We start from the raw sequence: 25,012 nt of genomic DNA, 5'->3' as shown, positions 1-25,012 counted from the left end.
CTAATTCTCACAGCATTGTTTCTGTCCTACATAATTTTCTAAGTAGCTTTAAAATGTATGGCTGTATCACCACATAAATGAAATGTCAAGATAGCTAGAGAAGGTCCCCGCTGAAATCAAGAACCATCTTCCCGTAAGAAGTGGCATCAGATAGGCAGACCACACAAAATGGATCTTGAGATATTCAGGCGAGCGCGGCTGTTTGAGTTTGTGGCCCCTGCCCTTCGGTGTGATTCCCATATGGGGAAATACTTTTCCACTTAAGACGCCTGTTGGGGGGCGCTTGGGTGGCTCAGTGGGTTAAAGCCTCTGTCTTTGGCTCAAGGTCATGATCTCAGGGTCCTGGGATCGAGCCCCGCATCGGGCTCTCTGCTCAAGCAAGGAGCCTGCTTCCTCCTCTCTCTCTCTCTGCCTGCCTCTCTGCCTACTTGTGATCTCCGTAAAATACATAAATTAAAAAAAAAAATTAAAAAAAAAAAGACGCCTGTTGGAGCCACCCAAAGGATGGCATCACGACAGATCATACGTAGCCTGGGGCAACGGGGTCTAAAGACCTGCGTACACCTGTCTCTTCTGTTACGCATGAACTGGGTGGCTTTGGGTAAGTCACTGAGCCTCTCTAGGCATCACTCCTCTTGGCTGAATAATGAAGGATCAGAACTCTTTCTCCCCATGGTTCTGTCCAGCCCTCACCAGTTGAAAGCTCTGTCAGCTGTGTTACAGGTGAGCCATAAAATAAACAGATTTAAAACAACCAGGGTTGTCTCCAAAGCAGGTTCCTAGTGCTCTGGTAAGATGATTTTGAAGTGTTCTTTCGGCTTTTTAACTTCTCTGTGGCTCGAAGGGAAGCATTTTGCCGGTCCACACTGGTTTTTCCTTTCTTGTGATTGCCTGGTTGCAGCTAACATGAATTTGCCAATTCCCATATAAAAGCCTGCTCTCAAAGAATTATGAGCCCCACAGGAGAATCGTGTGGGGTTAAATCAAATTACGCCCTTCCGAGTCAGTCATCTGCAAACAGCTCCCTCCTTTCATCTGAACTGGACGATAACCGGTTGTATATGTTGGATGGCATGTCAATTAGCTTGCATTTCAGTCCAAATCCCTCTCCCTGCCGATCAGGGAAGATGTTTCTATGAGTGTTAGAAGGAGCCTCTTAGGTTGACTTAACATTATTATTATTTTTTATTTATTTTGTTTATTTATTTGATGGAGAAAGAGATCACAAGTAGGCAGAGAAGCAGGCAGAGAGAGGAGGAAGCAAGCTCCCCGCCGTACAGAGAGCCCCATGCAGGCCTTGATCCCAGGACCCCGAGACCATGACCTGAGCCGAAGGCAAAGACCCAACCCACTGAGCCACACAGGTGCCCTGACTTAACTTTTTTTTTTTTTTTTTTTAAAGATTTTATTTATTTGACAGAAATCACAAGTAGGCAGAGAGGCAAGCAGACAGAGAGAGAGGAGGAAGCAGGCTCCCTGCCAAGCAGAGAGCCCGATGCGGGACTCGATCCCAGGACCCAGAGATCACCACCTGAGCCAAAGGCAGAGGCTTAACCCACTGAGCCACCCAGGCGCCCCCTTGACATTATTTTTAAGGTAAATGGGCACAGACCATGTAAATGAGGTCCTACTTTTTTTTTTTTTTTGAAGATTTTATTTATTTATTAGAGGGAGAGCACGAACAAGGGGAGGGATAGAGGGAGAAGGAGAAGCAGGCTCCACCATGGATCAGGGAGCCCAGTGCGGGGCTCGATCCCAGGACCCCAGGATCACGACCTGATTTGAAGGCAGGTGCTCAACCCACTGAGTCTCCCAGGTACCCCGAGGTCCTGCTTTCTGAGGACTTTGTTCTGGTCCCAAGCTTTCGGGCACCACTAGCAAACACGCCGGAAGAGAGATGGAGATGAGGTCCGCCTGGACGACACAGCACAAGGCGGAGGGCGGGAGAAAGGGGCAGCCGGAAGCAGCCTCTATCTCCGCAACCTCAGTTTCCTTTATTTATTTATTTATTTTTAAAGATTTTATTTGTTCATTTCACAGACGGAGATCACAAGTAGGCAGAGGCAGGCAGAGAGAGAGGAAGCAGGCTCCCCGCCGAGCCAAGCAGAGAGCCTGACACGGGGCTCAATTCCAGGACCCTGGGATCATGACCCCAGCCGAAGGCAGAGGCTTTAACCCACTGAGCCACCCAGGCACCCCTCTCAGTTTCCTTTATTATAGGAAGGAGTGATCCCTGCTGTCCACTTGACATCCCGAGATTGCGGTGAGGAACAGTGATGCATCCCAAATGGTTAAACCCGCTGCACACAGCAAGGCCGCCCCCTTGCACGCACACCTAGCAGCCCCTCTCGGGTTGTCATTTGCTTGGAATAGTGAAGACTGTCTTCTACCAAAATCGCCTCTCTGGCTAAGGGGGAAGACAGCACGTATCCACCCAGCCTTTGACTGGTTTCCTAGAAGGAGGGATCTTGTGCGTCCCTGGTGTCCTGTGACCACTCTGGCCTCTTCCACTTGGAATTCCTGCTTGGTTCTCTGGAGCACACGGCTTCCCTGCCCCCCAGCCCCCAAGGATGGTTATGCAAGCCATTAGAGAATTATTTGGAAGAACAGTCTGTATGGCTCCTGCCTCAAATTACAGCAGCTGGAGAAGATGAGCAAGAGAGAGAAAAGCCTGTGGAGTAGGAAGTTAACGCAGCGAGTGGGCAGAAGCTGTTAGGGAAGTAGGGGGGGGGCCTGGAACCTGGAAGCAGGAGCGCGCGGCCAGCCGCGTGCAGGAATAACCAGTGTCCGGAGCCGGCCCTTCCGAGCTGCGGGAGAGCTGGAGTGCAAAGAGCTGCCTTTAGTTTTCCCTACTCACTTTAGGAGTTGCAGGGACTTGGAGGAGGGCTCGCTCCTTCTGGTAGCAGTCTCTGGAACGGGTGGGCGTCTGTTTACCGGCCCCCACCCACCCTGCCCTCCTCCAAAAGCCTTTGACCGCTGCCGGGCAGATGGGAGCCCTTGACCCAGCGCCCACCCTTCATTTGGGGCTAGGAACATGGCAGCTCCAGGGTCTGGGCGGAGAAGCCACCAGCTGTGACCACCTGTAGATGGCAAAACCCTAACTACCCCCAAAGCTGGTTGCGGTCACCCGTCCTTATCCATCCCTTACCCAAATTCAGAATCTGTCTCAAAGTCAAGGGAAGAAAAGACACTTAAAGATGTCCACAAACAGAAAGAGTTGCACCCTCAGTGGGCCCTGACTCAGATTTGACACATGCGGGAAAGCCTGGTTCCTGGAGGCCCAGGGGTCCTCGGCCCGAGGACCGAATTCCGGCTCCGCTCTGCTCTCCAGCACGGCTCGCTCCCGGGCTGCCTGCTTGTCGCCCGGCTACTCAGGAAATGCAAATGAGTGTTCACTTCAGCAAAACACACAGAGGAAAGGCAGTGAACCACCAAAACAAACATCCCAGGGTAGCTACCGCTGACCTTGAAGGTCAGGCGTGGTGCAGACAGCAGCTTCCACGGACGGTTTTCACGCTCTGGAGGGCGGGGCTGCAGGGCCAGAATAACTTGAAGGGGAAAACCCTTTTCTAAAGCCTTTAAGGTGATCCTTGTTGAGTCAAGATATATTTGGAAGTTGTGCTTCACAGTCAGGCTGCTTTCGTTCTGGAAGCGTTTTCAGAGCATTGGTTATGCTGTGGCTGGTGCCAGTCAGGCTGGGCCACGGCGGCAGGACCGGCTCTCCGGCCCCACCAACTGTGTGCGGGCCAAGGCAGTGTGGGAGCTCCCACTCAGTCATTAATGTTTGCCACGCTGATGGTGTGTGTGTGTGCGTGTGCGTGTGTGTTTAATTGAGAGGAAAGGGCTCTGGACCCCCCAGGGTCAGAAGTGAGCAGGCACCTGACAGCACAGGTCAGGCCCGGGGCAGTTCCCACTTTGGGAGAAATTTAAAAATCCTCTTCTCTGCTCCCTTTGTCACTCCTCCTCAAACTTGTATTCTTCTCAAACTTGTATTCTTCTCAAAGCCCCTAAAAGTTTTCACGACTCCTGAAGCTTACTCTGAACATGGTCATTGTTTTTTCAGAGTAACTAATACATAATTCTGTGCCAGGTGCTGGCCTTGTTGTAGGGCGGTCATTTAAACAGACCTGGGCTCCGCTGATATTCTCGCGGGAGGCTGGCAATGACCATGGACTCGTCAGTCTCCCCCTGGGTAGTTTGGATCTCACTAGGTCTTATACATTCAAAGCTGGGTATGTAAGTCTGGCAAGGTGGTATGCCCTACTCGCTTCTCCTTTTATTTTAAAGATTACCATTTTGATGACCTTTGGGTTTAGCATCCAAGGGTCCCTAATGGTAAACTGCTAGTTGAGAATAGGCATCACGTATTAGCTAAATTCACCCCAACACCGCATTCTAGTGGAGAGTTCTCAGAAGTGGGTTACCTGTTTGGTGACTCACCTTCAGACTTCTTTTTTTTTTTTTTAAGATTTTATTTATTTATTTTATTATGTATTTATTTTATCATTTATTTGACAGTGAGAGAGAGAGCACAAGTACAGCGGAGTGGCAGGGAGACGGAGAGGGAGAAGCAGGCTCCCCACTGAGCAGAGAGCCCCATGCGGGCCTCATGACCTGAGCTGAAGGCAGATACTTAACCAAATGAGCCATGCAGGCACCCCAGACTTCCCTTTTTTTTTTTTTTTTTTTTTTTTTAAGATTTTATTTATTAGAGAGAGAGAGAGAGTGCATGAGTAGGGAGGAGACACAGAGGGATAGGGAGAAGCAGACCCCCTGTGCTGAGCAGGGAGCCTGACTCAGGACTCAGTCCCCTGATCCTGAGATCATGATCTGAGCCAAAGGCAGACACTTAACCAACGAACTTACCGCAGACTATTTTTTTTTAAACATTTATTTATTTATTTAAGGCAGTAAGTGAGCTGGAGGAGCGCAGAGGGAGAGAAAGAATCACAGCCAGACTCTTGGCTGAGAGCAGAGCCTAACACGGAGCTCGATCACACAACCCTGAGAAAAAATCTGAGCAGAAATCCAGATTCAGATGCTTAACGGACTGAGCCGCCCAGGCACCCCGGGGTCCTTTTTTTTCTTTAATTGAAGTAAATTGACATACAATATCATGTTAGTTTCTGGTGTGCACCATAGTGATTTGACATTTTTATACATTGTGAAATGATCCCACGATGAGTGTAGTTACCATCTGTCACCGTGTTTCCAGACTTCTGAGCTCACCCACGATAGCACCTGCATCAGCGTTCTGCCAGATGCAGCCGTTGGAACGGGGCACCACCCCAAGCACGAGCACTTTTCGAAGGTCTGTGCCTTAGGCTTCTCACTTGCCGTGCCTTAGAGAGGCCCAAGGCCTGCAGAAAGATGTATGAGGTCTGGGGCCTGGAGCCTTCAGAGCTGAGCGGGGAGACGGGACTCCGGGGAAAGCGGCAGCACAGGGGTGGGCCCTGCTGCCTGAGGCCGCCTGCAGACCAGAGCCCAGGAGCTCTCCAAGGCCTCATTGGAAAGGACTCTAGGTGAGATTTGAGCCCAGCCTTGACATAGGATGCAGCTTGGATGGGCTGAGAGTAAGGGGCCAGCGAAGGACAGAGCATGAATAGAGGCATCATGGTGGGATGGCGGTATCATGGCTTTGGGTCTGGATCCAGTTGGTTTCTGTGTGATCCTAGCAAGTTAGATAACCTCTCTGGGCTTTGTTTCTTCATGTGTTCCGTTACTAGCTCTTCTCAAAGATTACTGCGCAGTGATGTACGATGTATCTAGCAAGGAGGCCCCGCACAGCGGGTGCTCAAGAAACAGTAATCATTAGATTGTTACTGCAGGGGAAACATGCAGTTCCAGGAGTGAGGACACGGCCAGCTGGGCTGGCCCTGGTTCAAGGTCAGCCTTTCACTTTGTACTTACAGGCAGCTGCAGCAAACCCGCCCAGCTCCCGGCCGGCTACCACATCCTGCTGCACCCAGCACAGGACCCTCCTTAAGTACACACGTGGCGGAGTCCTTGGCAAACATGCTCTTCCCAGCCTGCCCCAAGCCTCACCCCTGTTCAGGGCCATGGGGAGCCTAGAGGAATCTGGATTATTGATGGCCCCGCCCTCACCAGGACCCTTAATCTGACACCCAGCCCAGCCTTCTGGCTGGTGACGCAGCCTCAAGGCTCACCTACAGTCCACCCTCCACACCTGCATCAGCACCTGGTACTTCGGCAACCCCCCTTGCTCCCGCTACTGCCCTCCCCAGGCACCTCCGTAGCAGTGGCCCTCTAGCCGTGGCTGCACCATGGCAGCCTACAGGGAGCTTTTATTTTTATTTTATTTTACTTTTTTAAAGATTTTATTTATTTGACACAGAAAGAGAGAGACAGCGAGAGAGGGAGTACAAGCAGGAGAAGCAGGCTTCCTGCCGAGCAGGGAGCCCAATGTGGGGCTGGATCCCAGGACCCCAGGATCACGACTTGAGCCGAAGGCAGATGCTCAACAACTGAGCCACCCAGGTGCCCCTCTGGGGAGCTTTTAAAGTCCAGATGCCCAGGCCACACCCCAGCTGAATTCTATGAGTCTCCAGGAGCTAGGACCTGGCCCTCCCTTCCCCCTTCCCCATCAGGAACTGGTAAATGTCCTCAGGTGATCGCACGTGTGCAGACAAGGCTGGGACTGCTCAGGCACTCCCCATGGCCAGACCGATGTTGGGACGGGGACTGGTGGGGAGGAGGGGCTGGCACGTGTACTAGCGTGGGTACTAAAGAGGGGCTCTGTGCTGGGGGCAGCAGGCCCTTTGCGGCTCACTGCCTATAAGTATAAAGTAAAAGGCTGATCGTGGACCCAGACCAGCTCAGCTGGCCGGCCACTGGCTTCCGGGGTGCTCAGTGTGATCCGGAGCGTGGCCATCGCCTGGGAGCTCGTCAGAAGGCGGAATCACAGACCCAGCCGACTCAGGGTCTTTGTGTTCACAGGATCCCCAGGTGATCCCTGCACAGGGTCAAGTCTGAGAAGCACTGGCAACCAACCAGTATTTACTCGATGCTCTCTGTGGTCCAAGCCCATTTCCACCTCATGGCCTCAGTGATTAGCATCCCCTCCCGCAAGCAAGAAAAGGCCCACCATTCATTCAACATATCCTTACCCAGTGCCTCCCGGGAGAGAAGCTTTGCACTTAGGGCTGGGTATCAAACATGGGTTTCCCCTGCTGTGGAACAACTCACAGGGCCATAGGTGTGAAGTCAGGGTCATGACTTACCAGCTGTGTGTTCCTCCGCTACTTCCTGGGTCTCTCTGATGTCCGGTTTCCTCTGTGCAAATCTGGGCTGTGGTCATGATTCAGCGAATTTCCCTATGCCAAATACCCATCTCCCACCTGGCTTTAGCACGAGCTCAAGAATGTTGCTATCGTTACCAATAACACCACAACCAGGTGATAGGGAGGCAGTGGGGTGGAGGGACACGGTGCCAGGGTCGTGCCTGCCGAGGGGAGGGGGCACCGGGAGGGATGACAGAGGGGTCGTGAGCGCTAAGGATGTCCCAGGAATTGAGGCACCGGGGAGGGGCGGGGGGGCTGTGGACAAGGCGGTCACTCCCTGCCTCCATTTCCCGGGATGAGTCGATTCTGAGCCTAGATCTCGCCCTTTTGCCCTCCGAAGCCCTGTGTGGCTCGGCGAGGCAAGACACCCAGCCGGGGGTCCAGTCCCGGGTTTGGTTTGCCCTGGTCCCTCTCCCGCGCGGACGCCTGGAGAGTCGGGCTTGCGACCCGACGGCGCCCCCTTCCGACGGCGCCGCGCCTCTGCAGCGGGTGCCGAGCCTCCCCGAGACAGACACGCGGAGCCTTGGCCCACCCGCTGCCCACCCCCCCGGCGTGCGCGGGGGCCCGAGGAATCGGTTCAGGGGTTTCGTCTTCCTTGGAGCGCACCACTGTTTCCTGTAATTTAATTTTCTTTCCTGAAAGCGTTGCTAATTAAATCCTTTCTTCGGCGAGGCGCCCGTGCCCTCCCCTGCTCCCCTGCTGATTAAACTACCCAGCACGAGCGCGGCAACTCTCCGCTGGGGCTGCGGGCGCTCGGCTGGAGGGACCTCGATGCTCGCTCACCTGGCTGCTCCTTCCTCGGCGTGCCTCCTCGGGTCTTCTGGCTCCCTCTGCACCTGGACCGTGCGAGCCGTCCTTGCAGCCTTAGTCGAAGCGGGCACAGCCCGTCCCCTGCTGCTGGTGACCTCTGCTGGCTGGGAATCCGTCAAAGCCCACCTCACGGCATTTCACCTCCCCGGGTCCTTCCGACTCTGAATCCTACCTCTCACTGCTTTTTCTGTTAAGCACTATTCCTGCCTTCTCCCCCACCGTCCACAGCAAACAGACTAAGCAGGTGGGCCAGCCGGCTGTGTGGAAGGTCACACAGCCTATGTAGGAGAGAGCTGGGACTAGACTCGGCTTTCCTGAAGCTTAGCCTCTCAGGAGTCACCAAGTCAGAAGCCTCCAGGGGCCAAAGTAGCAAAGGAAGAGTGTGGGGCAGCCCTGTGAGGGGTAAGGTCTGTGGCAAAACAGAGTGGCTTGTCCCTTTGGAGGTCATTTAAAAAATGTGCCCCATTGAAGGCCAAGCGTGTCCAATTCCTGGTTAAGTCTAAGAGTAAGTCCTATGTGTGAGGATGGCAGTGATTTTCCCAGGGTGACAGGGACTTGGTGGCAGGACCACCGGGCACTCTGGCCTCTGTGTGGTGATCTAAGATGCTGCTCCCTGGATGGGGAGAGGCAGCCCCCTGCGGGGTTTTGCCCAGTGAGGCCTACTTCCTGCCACTCCTCCTGCCCCATGCTGTGGAGAAGTACCCCCGCCCACTGCTCATGCAGGGTCCCTTTCCCCTGAGACTATGGGGGGACACCACACTTCCCTACTCTCTATCTGAAATCCCCTATGCAGACCACCTCTGGCCCAGTTCTCAGCTAGCTGTCAGGCAGAGAAAGAAGGCAGCTCAAGCAAATCCCAGAATTTGAAAGGAGTTTGGGGGACCAATGCTATTTTTAAGTTTTTAAGGAGATATTACCGGTGGGGATTTCAGGCGTCACAAGCAGGCCAGGAAGGGGGCATTTGGGGACAGGGACTCTGGGAGGATGCCCACACAGGACTGCCTCCTCCCAGAAAGGCCTCACCGCCTGGTCCTCTGTGGCTTTCCCCTCAGGGTTCCAGGTCACTGCCCCGTTCCTGCCAGCAGAGCTTTGTGCTAATATTGCCCTAACTGGGGGGAGGGGCATTAACAAGGGATTCTGCCTCAGCAGCCATCCCCGGGGCCCCTCCCGAGGCTTCTCTTTTCCCGAATATCACAGATGAGCTTTGGCAGATGCTTTCTGCCTTGGAGCCTGCTCCATTTCCGGGTCTTCGGAGGCCCCCCTGCCCTGGTCTCCAGGGGGTGGGTGTGGAGACGGGCCGGCTGTGCTCAGCTCCATGGCGGTGTCTGGTCCCCTCCCGCAGGCACAATGACACTGCCTGGGGGTGGGCAGCAGCCCAGAAATAGCTCAGGCCTTTTTCCCCTGCTAGACATCCTTCTTGAGACCCAGGGGAGGGTCCTCAGCCTGGACTGTCCGCAGATATCCACGAGTAGCCTCTGGAAGAAGCTGCTTCATCCTAGGCAACTGGGCCATAATCATCGGTCTGGGTGGGAGAGATACACCTCAAGATTCTTGGGGTCCTGAAGCCACCCCGTTTTCTCGCACAGACTCACCCCGAGCAGCTCTGAGCTCTCTGAAGCAGAGGCTGTGCCTAATTCCTTTCTCTGTGCCCACCAACACCTCTTGAATTACAGGTGCCCCATACACAGGTTAAATGAATGAATGGGTCAATGAATTCATGAGTGTGAAAACTTGACTGTTACTTGTCTGCAGGGCATTTACTGGATGTCCACAATAGTCCACAATACAAAGACAGTCTAGTGCCCGGGATAAAAGGATGAACTTGGGAACAGATACCCTGAGTTCAAATCCCTGAGCTGGCATTTACCAGCTGCAAGGCCAACTTATATGACCTCTCTGGGCCTCAGTGTCTTTACCCAGAACATAGGGGTAATGAATAAAGCATGCCTGCAGGGGTTGCAATGAAAATAGTTACTATCGGTAAAGGGTGTATGGCACATAGTGAATGCTCAGTAAATGTTGGTCATTATTACTTATTATTACTCACGCATCAGCCATAGTGTCAGGGCTCTATACCGTCTGCTAGGTACTGGGGGAACCAGAGGACTCCACCATTGCCATTCCCGCTCTCCAAGTTTCAGCTGGGAGGCAAAACCCATAGGGGAGGGAAGATTTCCCTGGGTGGGGGCTGGACCAGTCAGAGCTAACGGGAAGAGGCCTGAGGCGGCCACTAGGTGGCGGTGTAGAGAGAGGGCGTTGCTGTGGGCCAGGAAGGGAACATAGGCCTCTCCAGTGGGGTGAGAACCCATACAGGGGGGAAAGCCCACCCCTCTGCGTGAGCCCCTGGTAGTCATCTTGGTAGAAACAGCTTCCTTCTAAACCACTTCCCAAGTTGTATGGGAAGGAAAGAGGAATGGGAGCTCTTCCCAGAGGCTCTTATTTGAGCCCAAGGGTCCCTGATGTTTCCGGTTGAGTTCTCCAACGGCTTTAAACTGAACTCCTGGGAAATGAAGGTGACCCTCTGCCTTTGGTCTGCAACCCGGAGGACCCTGCTGATCACCAGAAAAACTAGACATCAGTTTGTGCTCGACTTTTCCAGGCAGGACAACCTGTAAAGGGATCAAAGGGAAGAGGCAGGTCCGCAGGGAACATGGTTTGAGGACGAACCTCTTCTTCAACTGTGATGGCAGCATGCTTACTCGGGCCCCCATTACTCCTAAATGGAGACTCACAATTCCCAGGAGTCACGTGGCATCCCTGCCCCTGCACAGTCCCTCGTACCCCCACCCCTACCTATGGCCCTGCTTTCCTGTCTGGCAACTCGTATTCATCCTGTATGACCCTGACGTTGCCCCTCTGGGAAGTCTTCCAGCCTGCCCAACAAGTGAGTGCTCTTCTTCTGCAGTACCCTGCCCTTCTCCCTCATAACTGTCTGCAATTGGTCCTCTTCCCTGAGAGCATCCCGAGGTCAGGTAATGGGTCTCATTCATCTTTGCATTCCCGGTTCCTGGCATCATGCCTGGCACGGAGTGGGCATCAATGAATGTCTGAGGAATGATTGGAGGTGCTGGGCCAGCACCACCCACAGAGAGGAATGAAGACAGAAACAGAAACCAACATCGGGAGCAACGGAGCTACCCCAGACCCCCCATCCCATTAACAGGCTCACTCTGGTTGGCGACCAGGTCCAAGGATCGGCCTCATTTCTAAAACATCTCGGATAAGGCAGGAGCCATGTACCCCAGCTCCCTGCCCAGCCCCTCCTTTTCTCCCCAGCAGGAGGAGCTGCCTCCTCAGCATCCTGGAGAGCATCCCAGAGGATGAGGGGAGTAATGAGCTCAGTTGCAGGATACTGTACTGTGGTTTGCATGTGTGGAGTGGCAAGGACAGCCATGTTCCTGGGAAAGGAGACTAGCTAAAAGATGAAGTCTGCTGAGACCTACAGACTGGCTTCATTAGAGCAGGCGGGAACTCAGGTCTCCTCAAGGACTTGTGTCCTCTATTGCCACGGGCTGATGGTTTCTCCCAGCTTTGGCAGCCAGGAGGCCGTGCTGCATGGCACAATGTACAGATTGCCCCAAATCTCTTCCTCCAACGTGAGGTTACAGAGGTTACAGGTTAGTTAAGAGGGATAACCTCGCCAACCAATGGGCCAGGGACAGAGGGGAGTGATCCTGGTTACCCTGAACCCCGGGGTCATGATCTTCTCCCCACTCCAGTGCTCCTGATGGCCTTTCCTTTGAGGTCACCTTGACCATCCTATCTCAACCTTCAGGATCCTCTCGGGCCTTCTCCCCCTGGACCCCTCCAAGTCAAGCTCCATGTCTGTGCAATGGCTCTGACACATCTTTCCTCCCCAGCCCACAGCCAGTGTTCCCGCCCAAACCCTGGTTATGTCACCCTCGGCTCATGACAATGCCTCTTCTCGGGTGCTCCCCCCTTCCAGCCTAGCCACCAAAGCCCCACTTTCTGAAATCTGGCTCTAATCATGTAGCTTCCTGTTCACAACCTTCAATGGTTACCCTATCAACTTACTCCAGATCTCTTAATTTGGCAATCAAGGCCCCCTTCTGCTCAGGGGCCAGCTCCTAGATTTAACTCCCTCGGCCTCTCTGTGCTGTCCCCTATGGTCACGATCCCATGATCACTCCAAGGTTCCAGGCCTGTTCCCCTTTCCTGGAAAGCCCCCATTGTCCATCTCCACTTGCTTAAGTCTCATCCACCTCTGCAGGCTCTGCAGTTCACATGGAAACTCCCTGGACCCTACAGCTAGGATGGGCTCTCTTCCTCCTCTGGGCTCTCCCAGGAACCTCTCCAGGATGTGAACCCCTGGTGGACAGCATTGTCTCATCTGTCTTCCAGCCCCACAATGTGCACAGAACAGAAGAGATGTGGAGTGAGCAAATGAGTACAAAATTTAAGCATTCACTTGCTCAATATTTACTGAGCACCTACTATGTGCCTCGCCCCTGCTTGACATTCAGGATACAATGGTGAAAAGGCAAGAGTGTCTCCCCTGTGGAGTGTAGACAGCCCATGCTCTAGAATGTGCTCAAGATTAGCCACAAGTTCATTCATCCCCCACGCCCTTGCCCAGTATACCTAGGGTCTGCCTTCTTCGTTGCTCATTGGCATGTGTACAGAATGCAGACCCATATACAATACTGGCCTTGGCTGAAGGTTCTTCACCAGCCCAAGTGGAACTAGCACCCTGTAGTTATGTCATCCATTAGTCTAGGCCTGCTTGTCTTTAGGATGCATCAAACGTCATGCTCATGCACCTGCTCAAGGACCACTCTCTCCCTGCAGGGCCCAACCCCCTCGCAGCTGCCCCGAGGACTGGGTAACCCAAAGTCTCAGAGAGGTCAGGGAGCCTGGCTGATCCTCAAGGATGGTCAGCTCTGGCTGTGATGGAGAACCACGTGGCTTCTCCACTTCATTCTCTCCCCCCCTGTTCTCTGACCTGGGAAGGGGTGGGAGAGGAAGCAAAGCGGAAGGAAGTGGAGGAAGGTTCTCAAGTTAGACATTCTACCCCTGGTCCCCAGGGCTCCACAGATCCCAGCATGCAGACCTGCTACCAGCCCTGGGGTAGTACACATTTACCGACCACACAACACAACCCTGCTCATTCACAAAGGACACTGGCTGATGGACTGGAGTAGGATCCCAGGGTTCCGTGCAAGTAACAGGCATGGCCCTTTTCATCACTGGATTCTGAGGTGAGCCAGGGGCTCGAGGGGAGGCACGGGAGCAGCTGGGGCAGGAGGATGGGGTTTACTGGGGGAGTCTGGACAATGGCTATTTACCTACTAGAACAGAAGGGTTTTTAATACTTAGCTTAAGTATTTCAACAGCTATTATGACTGCGTTGGTGCATTCTAGCCTTGCCAGCTCCGCTACCAGCCACAGCACCCATGCGATCACATCAAATCTGAGATAACAACACATATTTTATTGATGTTCTTCATCAACAATACAGGGCCATGTGTACAAATGCTACTCCGGTCCCACACCTGGCAACCTCCCCACATCACCACCCACTGACCAGTCTGCCAGGAGTCAAACCCTGCAGGTCTCCCTTTTATTTCCTCTCCCCATGTCAAGCCTCACAGTGCTGAGCCTCCAGGAGGCCGGGAATGGCATGGCTAGCTTCCGAGCTTGAGCTCTGGCGTTGGGAGAGAGCCAAGACCTGGATTGCCCAGGGCCTCTCTTTCTGCCCCTTCCACTCCCACTGTTGAGGTACGGACAAAATTGAGGGTGAAGATGATCCCCAGTGACTTCCAGCCCACCAGCCTGGGCTCCTCTTCAGCCTTCTCTGCAAATATCCTTCCCTTCCAAGGGATCTGGCCGGCTGACACCAAGATGGCAGAAAAACCATTTTTCAAGGGGTGGGAGTCAGTGCAAGGAACCAGTGACGAGATGCCCCTGATGGCAGAGATCTTGTTTTCTTGTTCATCATTGTTTGTTTGTTTCAAGTTTTTATTTGAATTGCAGTTAGTTAACATACAATGTAATATTAGTTTCAGGAGTAGAATTTAGTGATTCATCACTTACATGTAACACCCAGTGCTCATCACAAGTGTGTCTTATTCATCATCGTATACCAGTGCCTGGAAGAGACTTGGCACATTGTTGGCACTCAGTAAATATATCTATGTACGAATGAATAAATGAATGAATGAATGAATGAATGAATGAATGAATACAGAAGGGAGTGTGAGCCAGGGGTGCCATTTCTACATTAGCCCTATAGAGGGCGTGAAGGCAGGACCAAGGTAAATTCCTCCTGAACTCTGCTCAAGAACTCAGGGTGCTGTGTGGCAACGCTTGAGGTCGCTGTGGACACTGTAGGGTGTGGGCTTCAGCCCTGCTGTCTGCATGAATGGCAGACTGGCCTTGGGATTCAGTCAGAAGGGGCACTTGTGCTGTCCAAATTTCCAAATATGTCCCAGAGATTTGACCCTCTGGGTCCCAGAACACACAGCTGTGCCCCCATCCAGAGCCAATTAGATAAGCAGGACTGGCTTCACAACTACACCCCTATATTCTGGTCTCCCCCATTCCTGAGCTTCAACTCTCCCCATCTCACCTCTCAGAGCACAGCATGACCTTCCAGCTCCCTCACCACTGCCCGCACCTGCCCCTGACACTGCTCCATCTCCCTTTCCTCAATGCCAACCTCCCTCAACTAGCTTTAATACCCAGGTCATCTTGTCTCTCCAGAGACTCCCTCCTTGGTAGCTGGGTAGGGTCCTAGAAGTTTGCATTATGATTTTCAGACCCCTCCATGCCGGCTCCCTGCTTCATGAAAGCAAATAATTCACAGGCATCTCTATAGTTCTTGCCTCTGGACCAGCAATCACAAAGAGGATGCTAGAATCTTGGGGGTGGGAAAGGATCTTCCCTCTCCGGACCCTGTGCAGAAATTTTTTCCATGGCATGCCTGCCAGATGACTGACCAGTCCCTGCTGGAACACCTCCATGGGGCACTCTACTTTCCCAGGCAGCCGTTCAAACACTGAACAGCTTTAGCTGCTAGAACATCCTTCAGAAATGAACCCACTTGGTCCCCTCATTCTCATTCCACAAATATCCCAGTGCCCAACCTGTGTGTGACCTCTCTCCTCCACTCCCCTAAGCATTCTCTATTTCACAACAAACCTCCTCACCATCTCTCCCCCACCACATGCACATACATACACGCCCCCTTCTGTATGGTTATGCAGTCACATGCTTCTCTCATTTGTCAGTATTTCTCCTTTCCTTCCTCCTTCTTCTTTGCCTCCCCTGTACCTAGCAAAGACCCAGAGGCTGGAGATCAAGGTGGGAAAACCTGGAAGAGTGCCAGGGAAAGGAAGCATCCAGGCAGGTCCCAGACTGGATTGGGGTGGCCAGCTGGGGCAGGCTGGACAGGGGACAGCACCTGGAAATCCCTGGTCATTAGCTGTTGCCTCCCAGAGAAAGGGCCTTGCAGTTTGGGGATAGGACAGTAAGCTACTGAGTTTCCCTTCCACTGCTTACAATTCCATAGAGAGGATAACATACCCCTCCTTTCCCAACCTCACAAGCAGTTGGCAGAGCCAACTTGGCTACCTCTTACACATGGTAATTTTAAACATTTTTGCCAGCCTCTGGATCCTGGGGAGAATCATACCAACAGCAAGAATCCATTCTCCACTCCCAACATGGATCTGAGAGGGAAAGTTCTAGCTGATAGCAGTGATGACATGAGACATGAGAGAGTGGATGAACAAGGCAGAGCGGGAGGGCAGGGGCTCCAACGGGAAGAAACAAAAGCAGGGGCCTCCTAACAGTTGGCTGGCTCCTAGGAGTGACCATTTTTCCTTCTTGCCACGATCTGTTAGGCAACACAGGTCTCTGTAGGTCACAGACCAGGGGTGGATGCTAGGATCTTGCCAGCTCAAGGTTGTATTGGGTCATGGGTAGAGACAAGAATGTCATGGCCTTATGTTCGGGGAGAGTCAAGACACACACAGAGAAATGATGGGAATGCCTGCTACTTGTCCCGCTGCTTGGAGCTCTCACCTCCGACATTGAACATGGGGATCAGCAGGCCCAGCAGCCACCTCTTCCCGAAGACCTCCTGTAAGTTCTTGCGCCAGGGCCGGGCCCTCACTGCCACCCCCTTCCGCACCTGGTGACGGGTCTGCCCCCGGAGGATCAACAGCAGCTGATGGCAGCAGAAGCCTGCGCAGGCCAGGCCGATGGCAAACCAGAGGTAGAGCATGAGGATGACGAACATTTCAGAACCGAGGACAGCTCCTGCAGGGGGGCGGGGAAACACCAAGCTCGCTTTACACCCAGGCCACGTACTGAAAAGCAATCCATGCAGGCGCTTTCCGCTAGGGAGAGAGGGAGATTAATGAGACTGAAGCTATATTTTGTAGCAATCTCAGGGCTGCTGCATCGAGGGAGAGCAAGGATGAACTAGTTGACCTAACTTTTTCTTAGTGCCAATGGCTCCTGAGGGTAGAGGGGAGACCTGGGGACGTGGGGCAGAAGAAAAGGAAGCTTCCTGGGCAGTGCCTGGATGCTAACATTTCCTCGGAGTCAGAGACCCCGTCTCTCTCTGCCTTCTCTTTGCATCTGGGATCAGGGAGATGTTTTCGCAGGGGGTGAAGGGGGTGAGCTGGGGATGCTAGAGAGGGAGCTGGCTCCTGGGCAGTTGCCTTGACCACAATGCCACCTTCCTATGGAGCTGGGAGCACTGGCTGGGAAGACTCCCGAAAGTGACAGCATGATGGAGAACAGGGTCTAGTCATCAAGAAGAATAAATCACAAGCTCCAAGGGCAGTGCAAAGCACTGACTTAGAGAATAATTCAGTCATTAGTGTTAATAAGAGGACAGCATGGCCACTAGAGCATTTGGCCAGAGCTGTCCTGTTAGCCTTAGCCTTGCTAAGGCTGGAAGAGGCCCCCAAGGTCATCAGTCCAGCTTCCTGCCTTGGGCAGGAACTCTCAAACCCCTCCAAACTAGCACTCTCTATTATAGGTCTTAAATACCCACTGAGCAAGAGATCTCACATTCTTGTTCAGATCTGGGATGGTCAGTCCATGCTAGCTTGAATCTCCCAGCTCTGTGGTCTTGTACAGGTTTCTTAATGTCTCTGAGTTGCGGTTTGCTCATCTGTAAAATGGGTATAATAATAATGATCCCATAAGATCTCAGTAACCTTGCACAATTCAGGGAAATGGTGTACAAAGTGATTAGGATTGTGGTTCACACTCAGTGCAGTGCTCCTTGCTGAGGGCCATTCACAGATGAGACTAGATCCAAGAAGGGCTCACATTTAACTCTTAAGACCATCAAGTTTTCTCCTTCTTTCCAGGGCCTGGAGTCCCGGATGGGCTGCAGGTTTGAAAGCCATGGTGGAGACACCTAGCTTGACTTGTCCAGCAGCTAAGACAGTGGGTCCAGGAGAGAACTCAAAAACCCTCTTCAGCCCCTCACTCCCTGCAGGGAAAGCCCACCACACCCTTTCCTTTTTTTTTTTTTTTCTTTCAAGATTTTATTTAGGACAGAGAGAGATAGCGAGAGAGGGAACATAAGCACGGGGGAGCTGGAGAGGGAGAAGCAGGTTCCCCACTTAGCAGGGAGCCCGATATGGGGCTCAACCTCAGGATGCTGGGATCATGACCTGAGCCAAAGGCAGACACCTGATGACTGAGCCGCCCAGGTGCCCCCCACCCACTTCCAGTGAGATGAATGTTCCCACTCCAGGGACCCCACCTTACAGCCTCCTCAACCTCTGCAAATGTCAACCATATCCTTCTCCACCAGCATCCCCTGGCTCTGGTCCACCTCTTCCCTGGTCTCCTCAATCCCCAGTTTCCAGACCCCCAAGGGTTGGGCTTTTAAAACTTGTCCAATCGGAGCCCCAGTGGACTCAGCAGCCAGGAGGCCGTGGGCCGGATTCAGGTTTGCTCATTAGCAGCCTCCTCTCGCCATCAGTCCTGGGAGCTTTGATAGCAGTAGCTCCTCTCGAAGTTGGAGACAAATAATCCCAGCTGCCCAGGAGATGGAAAGCTCACTCCAGCCAACGTGTTGAGCAGCCCCTCAGCTGGCGTGGGGGCAGCAGAGGGACAGGGCTTAGACAGGCTGTTCCATCCCTCTGACCCACTTCTTCCTTGTCAGCACGGGTTAGCTCAGGCAGCCACGTGTAGGATGAAGGATCCTGGGCCCATGGTGCCCTTTGGGCTCCGGGAATGCTGACGGGCAAAGATGGCCCTCGAGCTGGGATGTGAGAACATCAGAGCTGTCAAATGCCTGGCCTCCCTTGCAACTCAGCCGCAGGGATAAGCCTGGGCTGACGGAAGCTGTTTTCCATAGGCTTTTTTCTGGCACTAAATCAAGACATGTGGAAAAGACCTCATGGCCTTTTCCTGGCCCCTTGCAGCAGCTACAAAAGGCTATTCTGGGGACTTGCTTTCTCTTGAAGTGTTTGAAGTTGCTCAGCCTGGCTGCTTCAGCTCCTCTGAATTATTTAATAATAGTTCTGCTTCTTTTAGAAAATCACAGAATTTTCCTCAAGGGCCTAAATGGTCACACGATCCAATCTTTCCACCCCTCCTGCCTACCAAGCATCTATGACACCTTTGACAGATGGTCACCTAGCATCTTTAATAGACGTTGAGGGACAAGAAGCTCCCTCCCTCCCAAAATGGCTCATTCATCAAGCAGCAGCTGCAGAGGCAGCTCCAGAGAGGCCGTGTGGTGCCCTGGTCAGCTCCAGGGGCTGGCAGCCCTGAGATTAAATCTTGGGTTGGAGTCACACCAGTGTTCTAGTTTAGAAGTGGTTTAAACTTGCTGAGCCTTGGGTTCCTGGGCCTTTAAAATGAATATGAGACTACTTACCTCCTGGACTTATGGGGATTGAGTGAAGTGAAGCCTGCATGGTGGGTAGCACATAATAGGTGCTCAGCAAATGTTAGTTCCTTTTCTCCTGGGCCTTCTGGTGGCACCCGCCATACTGGCACCCTTAGCCGAATGCCATGACACGGGTCAGACAGCGACGTCTCCATTTCCCAGATGAGATGAATGAGACTCAGAGAGGTGACACAACTTATACCAATCCCCTGAGGCCCAAAGAAAGTACTATTTCCAAAATCAGACTGGCCAGTCTCCCACCTCGGCCTGAGCCGCGGGCGGGCACTCACAGCCGTGCTGCGCTCCGCTGGCAGGCCTGACTCGGGGCAGCACCACAGCCAGGGACAGCTCCATCTATGACCACGCTTTCGCCTTCCCGCTCCCTCCGGTCCACCAGCTCCACCTCCTCCACCCAGCAGAAAAGAGAGAGTGTGTCTGCGAGTGTTTGGATTGAGAACAGGGGGAGAGGAGATAGGAAAGGAGAAGCTGAAGGAGTGAGGTGTGAATGTGGGCAGGGAGCGAGGAGTCAGGTCAGCAGGGGAGGAAGATGGCTGGGGTGGGAGAGTTGGTGATTAGAAATCTTGGCCTCCTTTTCTCCGTGGGGATGGGGAGAAAGCAAAAAGGGGTGGGACTCATCCTTCTGCTGCAACAGAGATCTGAGCCCCAAGGTAGGCGCTGACTGGCTCTCTTCTCCCCCCAGATCAAAGCAAGGGCCCCTCTTCCTTTCTATCCTGTCTCCCAAACCTAGCACATATGGACAGGCCTCAAGCCCAGGCTTATCTCAGATCAAACCATTTCAAGATCCTCCCGTTGGAACCATTCATTCTGATGTGATGAAGCTACTTGGAAAAGAAGTGTAATCAGGCTCTCTGGCTCCCCTCATGCCTCCACCTGCCTGTGCTCACACTCCACCCTCTAGCCCGCCCACCCACCCTCCCCCGGCCTGGTTATTTTGGGCCCAGCAGACTCCTGTGCCCATGCCAGGATCCAGAAGGCCCAGAGCTCTGAATTTGGGGCCGAACTCAGCCATCAGACCTTAAGGCAACCCTACAGCTGGGGCCTTCGTGGATCTCTGAATTCCGCTGTCTGATGGCACAACAGCTCTATTCCTGCGAAGGACTGGGCTGCAGCCCCAACAAAGACTGAAATGATGGCTTCCCCTAGAGTGGAGCACAACTTTTTTGTGAATGGCCAGCCCAGGCACAACAAGACTATCTTGGGCTCTTGGTGGAAGTACCTGCAAGGTCTTTCTTTGTCCCCGAAAGGTCACTAGATGAAAAAACATGCTGCATTCCTTGTGCTACTGGGGGCTGTTTCAAGACTTGGGGGAGTAGGGTGGGGGGGGCAGAGGCTGGTGGTCAGGAGTGGTAAGATCCTGGGCAATCCATTTAATCCTATCTGAGCCTCAATGTCTTCATCTGAGAGATGGAAATAACAATCTCACTCATGCACACGCACACAGGCATGCACACTACCAACTTTAAGAACCAAGTGAGGTGACGTCAAAGGCCAGGGTAGGGATGGAATGGAAGGAAATGAGGTAGGGGTAAATTTCAAGGCCAGGTAAAGTGGTAAGAACTGCCACCAGGAGCCAGGTCCCTCTAGGCCAGGAACAAAGGAGCTCTCCCTGTCCCCACTGCGTGCACAGCTGAGTGCCAGTGGGAAGGGCCACATGCCTGGCTCCTGCAAGTGCAAGAGCCTCCCTGGAGGGTCAAATCCAACACCAGTGTCACAGCTCTGTGATGGGAAAATGGATCCATTAAACAGGGCTGCATCTCCAACCAGGGTGCCCTCTGCTCTAAGCTGTCTGCAGGCTAGAGAGCAGCCTGGTGGGGACAAACACAGTGGGCAGGACAGCAGGACTTAGCTTCCTGCTGGGGCTGGCCTGGCACCCTGGTCAGTCTTACTGTGGTTGGTTGGCAAGAACTTTGGAGGACAAAAATCCTTGGGGGAATGTGTGGGCAGGGCTGAGGAGTCCAAGCGGAGGGAGGTCATAGCGCGGGTGTACCTCAGAAGCTGCATGGAGGGGTGGTCAGCACCCGGCCCCGCCTGGCACAGAGCAGGGGTATCGTCTGGAGCCTCAGGAAATTCTATGCGCAGATGGTTCCCGGCAAGCAAGGAGGAGATGATGAATGAGGATGGGGAGTGGAGAGGGAGGTGGCCAGGAAAAATACAGCATGCCCAGTTAACTTGAATTTCAGAGAGATAGCAGAATTTTTACCTATTTTTTTTTATTTTTTAAAAAGATTATTTATTTTAGAGAGAGCACTCGGGGTGGGGGCCGGCGGCAGAGGGAGAGGATCATCGAGGCTGAGTGCGGAGCAGGAAGCAGGTCTTGCTCTCACCACCCTGATATCATGACCCGAGCCAAACCAAGAGCCTGCGGCTTAACCTGTGGAGCCACCCAGGTGCCTCGATCACAGAATTTTTAAAATTTAAGTATGCCCCATGCACTATTTAGGACATACTGAAAAGGTATGCATTGTTTATCTGGCCTTACGATTTAACTGGGCATCCTATATTTTTATTTGCTAAGTCTGGCAAACTTGGGGTGGGGTGGAAGGTCCTCATTGTAGGGCCCAACCTGCCGGCCAAGGCCACTCACCGGAGAAGAACTGGCTGATGGAGGTGGGAAGGAGAGTGAGGAAGGCCAGGGGGTGGGCGAAGGAGGTGGAAAGGGCCGCGGAGATGTAGGCCACGCCAGCCACCATGGAGTAGAGGCAGGCAAGGGAGGTGTAGAGGCAGAACAGGACGAAGTTGCGCATGTTTCTGCTGCCGATGCAGTTGCCCGTGAAGAAACAGTGATGGTCGTGCCTCAGGGTGACTCTGGCGCACACTCGGCAGAAGTGGGTGCTGGGCGGGGGGCACAGGGCCCTCCTGGCCGAGGGGCCCTGGCAGGCATCCAGGTCGTCGGGGGAGTTCTGGATGACCAGGACGTAATTGCCCAGGGCATTGGTGGAGAGGAACAGGAAGAGAGCCCCGTGGAGCAGCGCCGGAGGGAAGAGCCTGGCGGTGGCGGGGTCCTGGCGCATGCTGGGCAGGAAAAGGAAGAGCTGCAGCGCGAAGGTCACCAGGGAGATGCACAGGAAGTAGGCGGGGGCCACCACGTTGAGGAGCCTCAGGGCCAGCATCCTCGATTACATTCCTAAGGGGCCCGGGGTGAGAGGAAGACTCACTGCTGTGTCCATGGGGCATCGTCCACCAGTCCCACCCCACCCAAATCCAACCTCCCCGTCCCTGTCCCTTAGATCACCCCTCCTCTCTTCCCTAAACCAAGCAGGTTGGTGTGAGACCTCGAGACAGAAACGGCCTCTGGGGGCCAGGCCCTACTTCCAGGTGCCTGGCCCCTCAGTTTCCAAGAAACCTCGACCTTGACACTCTGGAGCCCTGGGGTCAAGCCCAAGGAGGTCAAGGGCAGGGCTTATTGGCTGTTTGGAGGGGATGAGGACCATGGGGCTAGGGCTCCACCCCTTTATGGCAGTGGAAAGGAGCTCAGGTTTGGGATTTCTCCTCCAGACCCTCTTGGAGGAGAAAGCAAAGAATTTGGGTGGGCCAGAGAGAAATGACCTACTGGAAGTCCTGCTTCACCTTTTCTCTGACCCTCCGAACCACCCCCACCCAATCTTGGGCAATACTAAGGGACCACACCCATAACCCAAGGTTCTTTGGAAGTCTGTGTGCTTGTAGGTCCATGATTTGCAAGTGTGTGTGGTGGGGAGTGTGTGTGTATGGGGTGGGGGGTTCCTTGTGTATGACTCCACATGTAATCTGTGTGCGCCTGGTATCTGTGTTTGTGTATGTATATATTTGTGTCTCACACACGCAGCCGCTGACACCTGGCTTTAAAAACAATTAATTAAAACAATCAGTACATTCACACCGGTGCCCAGCCACCGGGTGAGGTAAGGGGGTGCAGCCGGATACCTGTATCAGCCGGTCCTGGTCGGCCCCTCTCTCCATCGCTGGCTGCCCTGGCTATTTCTTGGCAAAGATCGTTTTCATTTGAAGCGACGAAATTAAAATCCCCCCTTCGTGCCCTCCCCCCATCCTCCTGGAGCGAGAAACCCAAACAACCCCGATGGCGCCGAAACCCTTTCGATGCCAACAAGCCCGCCCTGCGCGAGGGAGCGGATGCTTGCCAGCCTTTCGGCGGATCTACCCCCGCCGCCAAGCACCCCCGCCGCATCCCCACTCTACCCTGCCCCCCAAAGCCCTGGTTCCTGCCCAGCTTCGGAAGCCACCGGGAAATAAGATTCCTGGTGCCCGAGAGAACTTTTCCAGGGGCTAAGGAGTCGGCGAGCCCTAGGCGCAAGAAAAGTTCTGGGAAGGCGGCTGCACCCAGGATGGGCGAGTGCCACGAGGCCTCGGTCCAGGCTGTCCCGTCTGGAATGAGCGACTGATCACCTTGGAGTCCCCTTTGCCGTTGCCAGTGCCCCTGTGGACCTGCGGCAGCCATGGGGAGCACGAGCCTCTCTCCACCGCGGGGGATCAGCCCAGAGCACGCCCGGGGTTGGGGGGAGGGGTCGCTGGGGGCTCCGCGCCGCCCCCGACCGGGCGCTCCCGGGGGCTGCGGCAGCGCTGCCCACCCCAGAGAGCCCCCGGCGCGGGTCTCGGGCGAAGCAAGTGTCTTCCCCACGCCGGTCGCCAGGGGGGCGCGGGAGCAGCCTCCAGATGCGCCGCGGCGCCTGGAAGGCGGACAGGGGCTGGGGGAGCTAGGGGCTCTCGGCGGGCGGGCGGCCGCAGCCCCCCGGCCCCGCACCTGACCGCAGACCCCGCCCCGGCGGCCCGGGGGCGTGAGGAGCCCTCCGCACGTTAACCAGCGGCGGCCTCGCCCGCGGCGGAGGGCGGCACAGCCGGGAGCCTTAGAGAGGCTGGCGGCGCGGGTGACCGCCGGCTCCTCGGCCACCGCCTCCTGGACGCCGGGGAAGCCGCCCCCAGCGCCGCCGCCGCTGCCGCCGCACCGCCGCAGAGGGGTGGGGAAACGAACTCACCGAGCTCGGGTCGCGGACAAGAGGAGCCCTGGACGCCGGCTCTCGCCCTCCCCGAGGCTGCAAAGTTGTGGGCTCGGCCCCGCTGGCTCACAGCCTCCTCACGCTTCGCTTCGGGGGACTGGGCAGGTAGCGGGGCTGTGGGGAGGAGGGAGCGGGCAGCTGCCTTCCTCCCACTTGGGAGCCAGCGAGTGGGGGCCAGGAGGCGGCGGGGATGGCAGCTGGGCACCCCTCAACCCCGCCACCCCTCCCTCCCCTCCTGGGGGCGGCGCTCTGGCCACCCCTCTCAGCATCGTGGACTTGCCCCCCCTTTTCCCTGGAGCCGGCTGGGGCGCCCTGCCTGACTTCAGCCGCCGATTCCAACTGGGGAATCTGGATTCAGCGCTGATGTGGATGTCCTAGCCATTCTCTGCTCCCTCCCTCCCTGCTGTGGCTGACACCCTCGCAGCTCCCCACTCTCTCGGAATGAGAGAAGCCTGGGGGGTTGAGAGCTCAGCTTGCCTGGGGCAACACCCATAAAGATCAAGGACGTTGTGCACACTGGGGTTGAGACCCCCCAACTCTGGAACCTGCCTGCCTGGGTCTCAGTGTCCGCCATGCACTGCTGTGTGATCTTCAGATTCGAGTTTTTCATCTGTAAAACAGAGATGTAAGAATTATATGATAATATATGTAAAGCCCCGAGACAGGGCCTGCCCATGGTAAGCACTACTTATTAGTTCATAATTACTGACACTATTTACTGGGCTCTTGTATGTACCAGGCACTGTGCTAAGCCCTTAGCGTAAGTCAGCTTTGTTAACCCTCTCAGCGGAAGTTCAGTCATCCCCATTGTATGGGAGGAGGAGGTTGAGGCACAAGAGAACCTAAGTCACATGGCCAAGGTCATCCAACAGGAAAGTGACAGAGCCTGGATTCGAACGAATGCGACCCCAGTCACCCTGAGACCCACGGGGAGCTCTGATTTGGGAGAAGGGAGGATAGCAGAAGAATGTATGTGTGTATGTATGTATATATTTAAGATT

General features: G+C 54.4%; 2 protein-coding genes across 4 annotated transcripts in view; one reads left to right on the top strand and one right to left on the bottom strand.

Moving 5' to 3' along the window:
* The window catches only part of TMEM63C (transmembrane protein 63C), a 128,812-nt gene that overhangs the window by 1,373 nt on the left and 102,427 nt on the right, over window positions 1–25,012 (top strand). The window lies entirely within an intron of this gene.
* ZDHHC22 (zinc finger DHHC-type palmitoyltransferase 22) lies at window positions 13,544–24,535 on the bottom strand. Its single transcript, XM_059371328.1, has 3 exons — window positions 23,991–24,535; window positions 21,605–22,144; window positions 13,544–16,394 (listed from the first exon to the last, which is right to left on the bottom strand). The coding sequence occupies exons 2-3, from the start codon at window positions 22,128–22,130 to the stop codon at window positions 16,129–16,131; spliced, it is 792 nt and encodes a 263-aa protein (XP_059227311.1). The 5' UTR covers window positions 22,131–22,144; window positions 23,991–24,535; the 3' UTR covers window positions 13,544–16,128.

This window comes from Mustela nigripes, chromosome 13 (assembly GCF_022355385.1).
Source record: "Mustela nigripes isolate SB6536 chromosome 13, MUSNIG.SB6536, whole genome shotgun sequence".
In the NCBI taxonomy this organism is placed as follows: domain Eukaryota; kingdom Metazoa; phylum Chordata; class Mammalia; order Carnivora; family Mustelidae; genus Mustela; species Mustela nigripes.
This window is presented reverse-complemented; position numbering and strand designations above follow the sequence as displayed.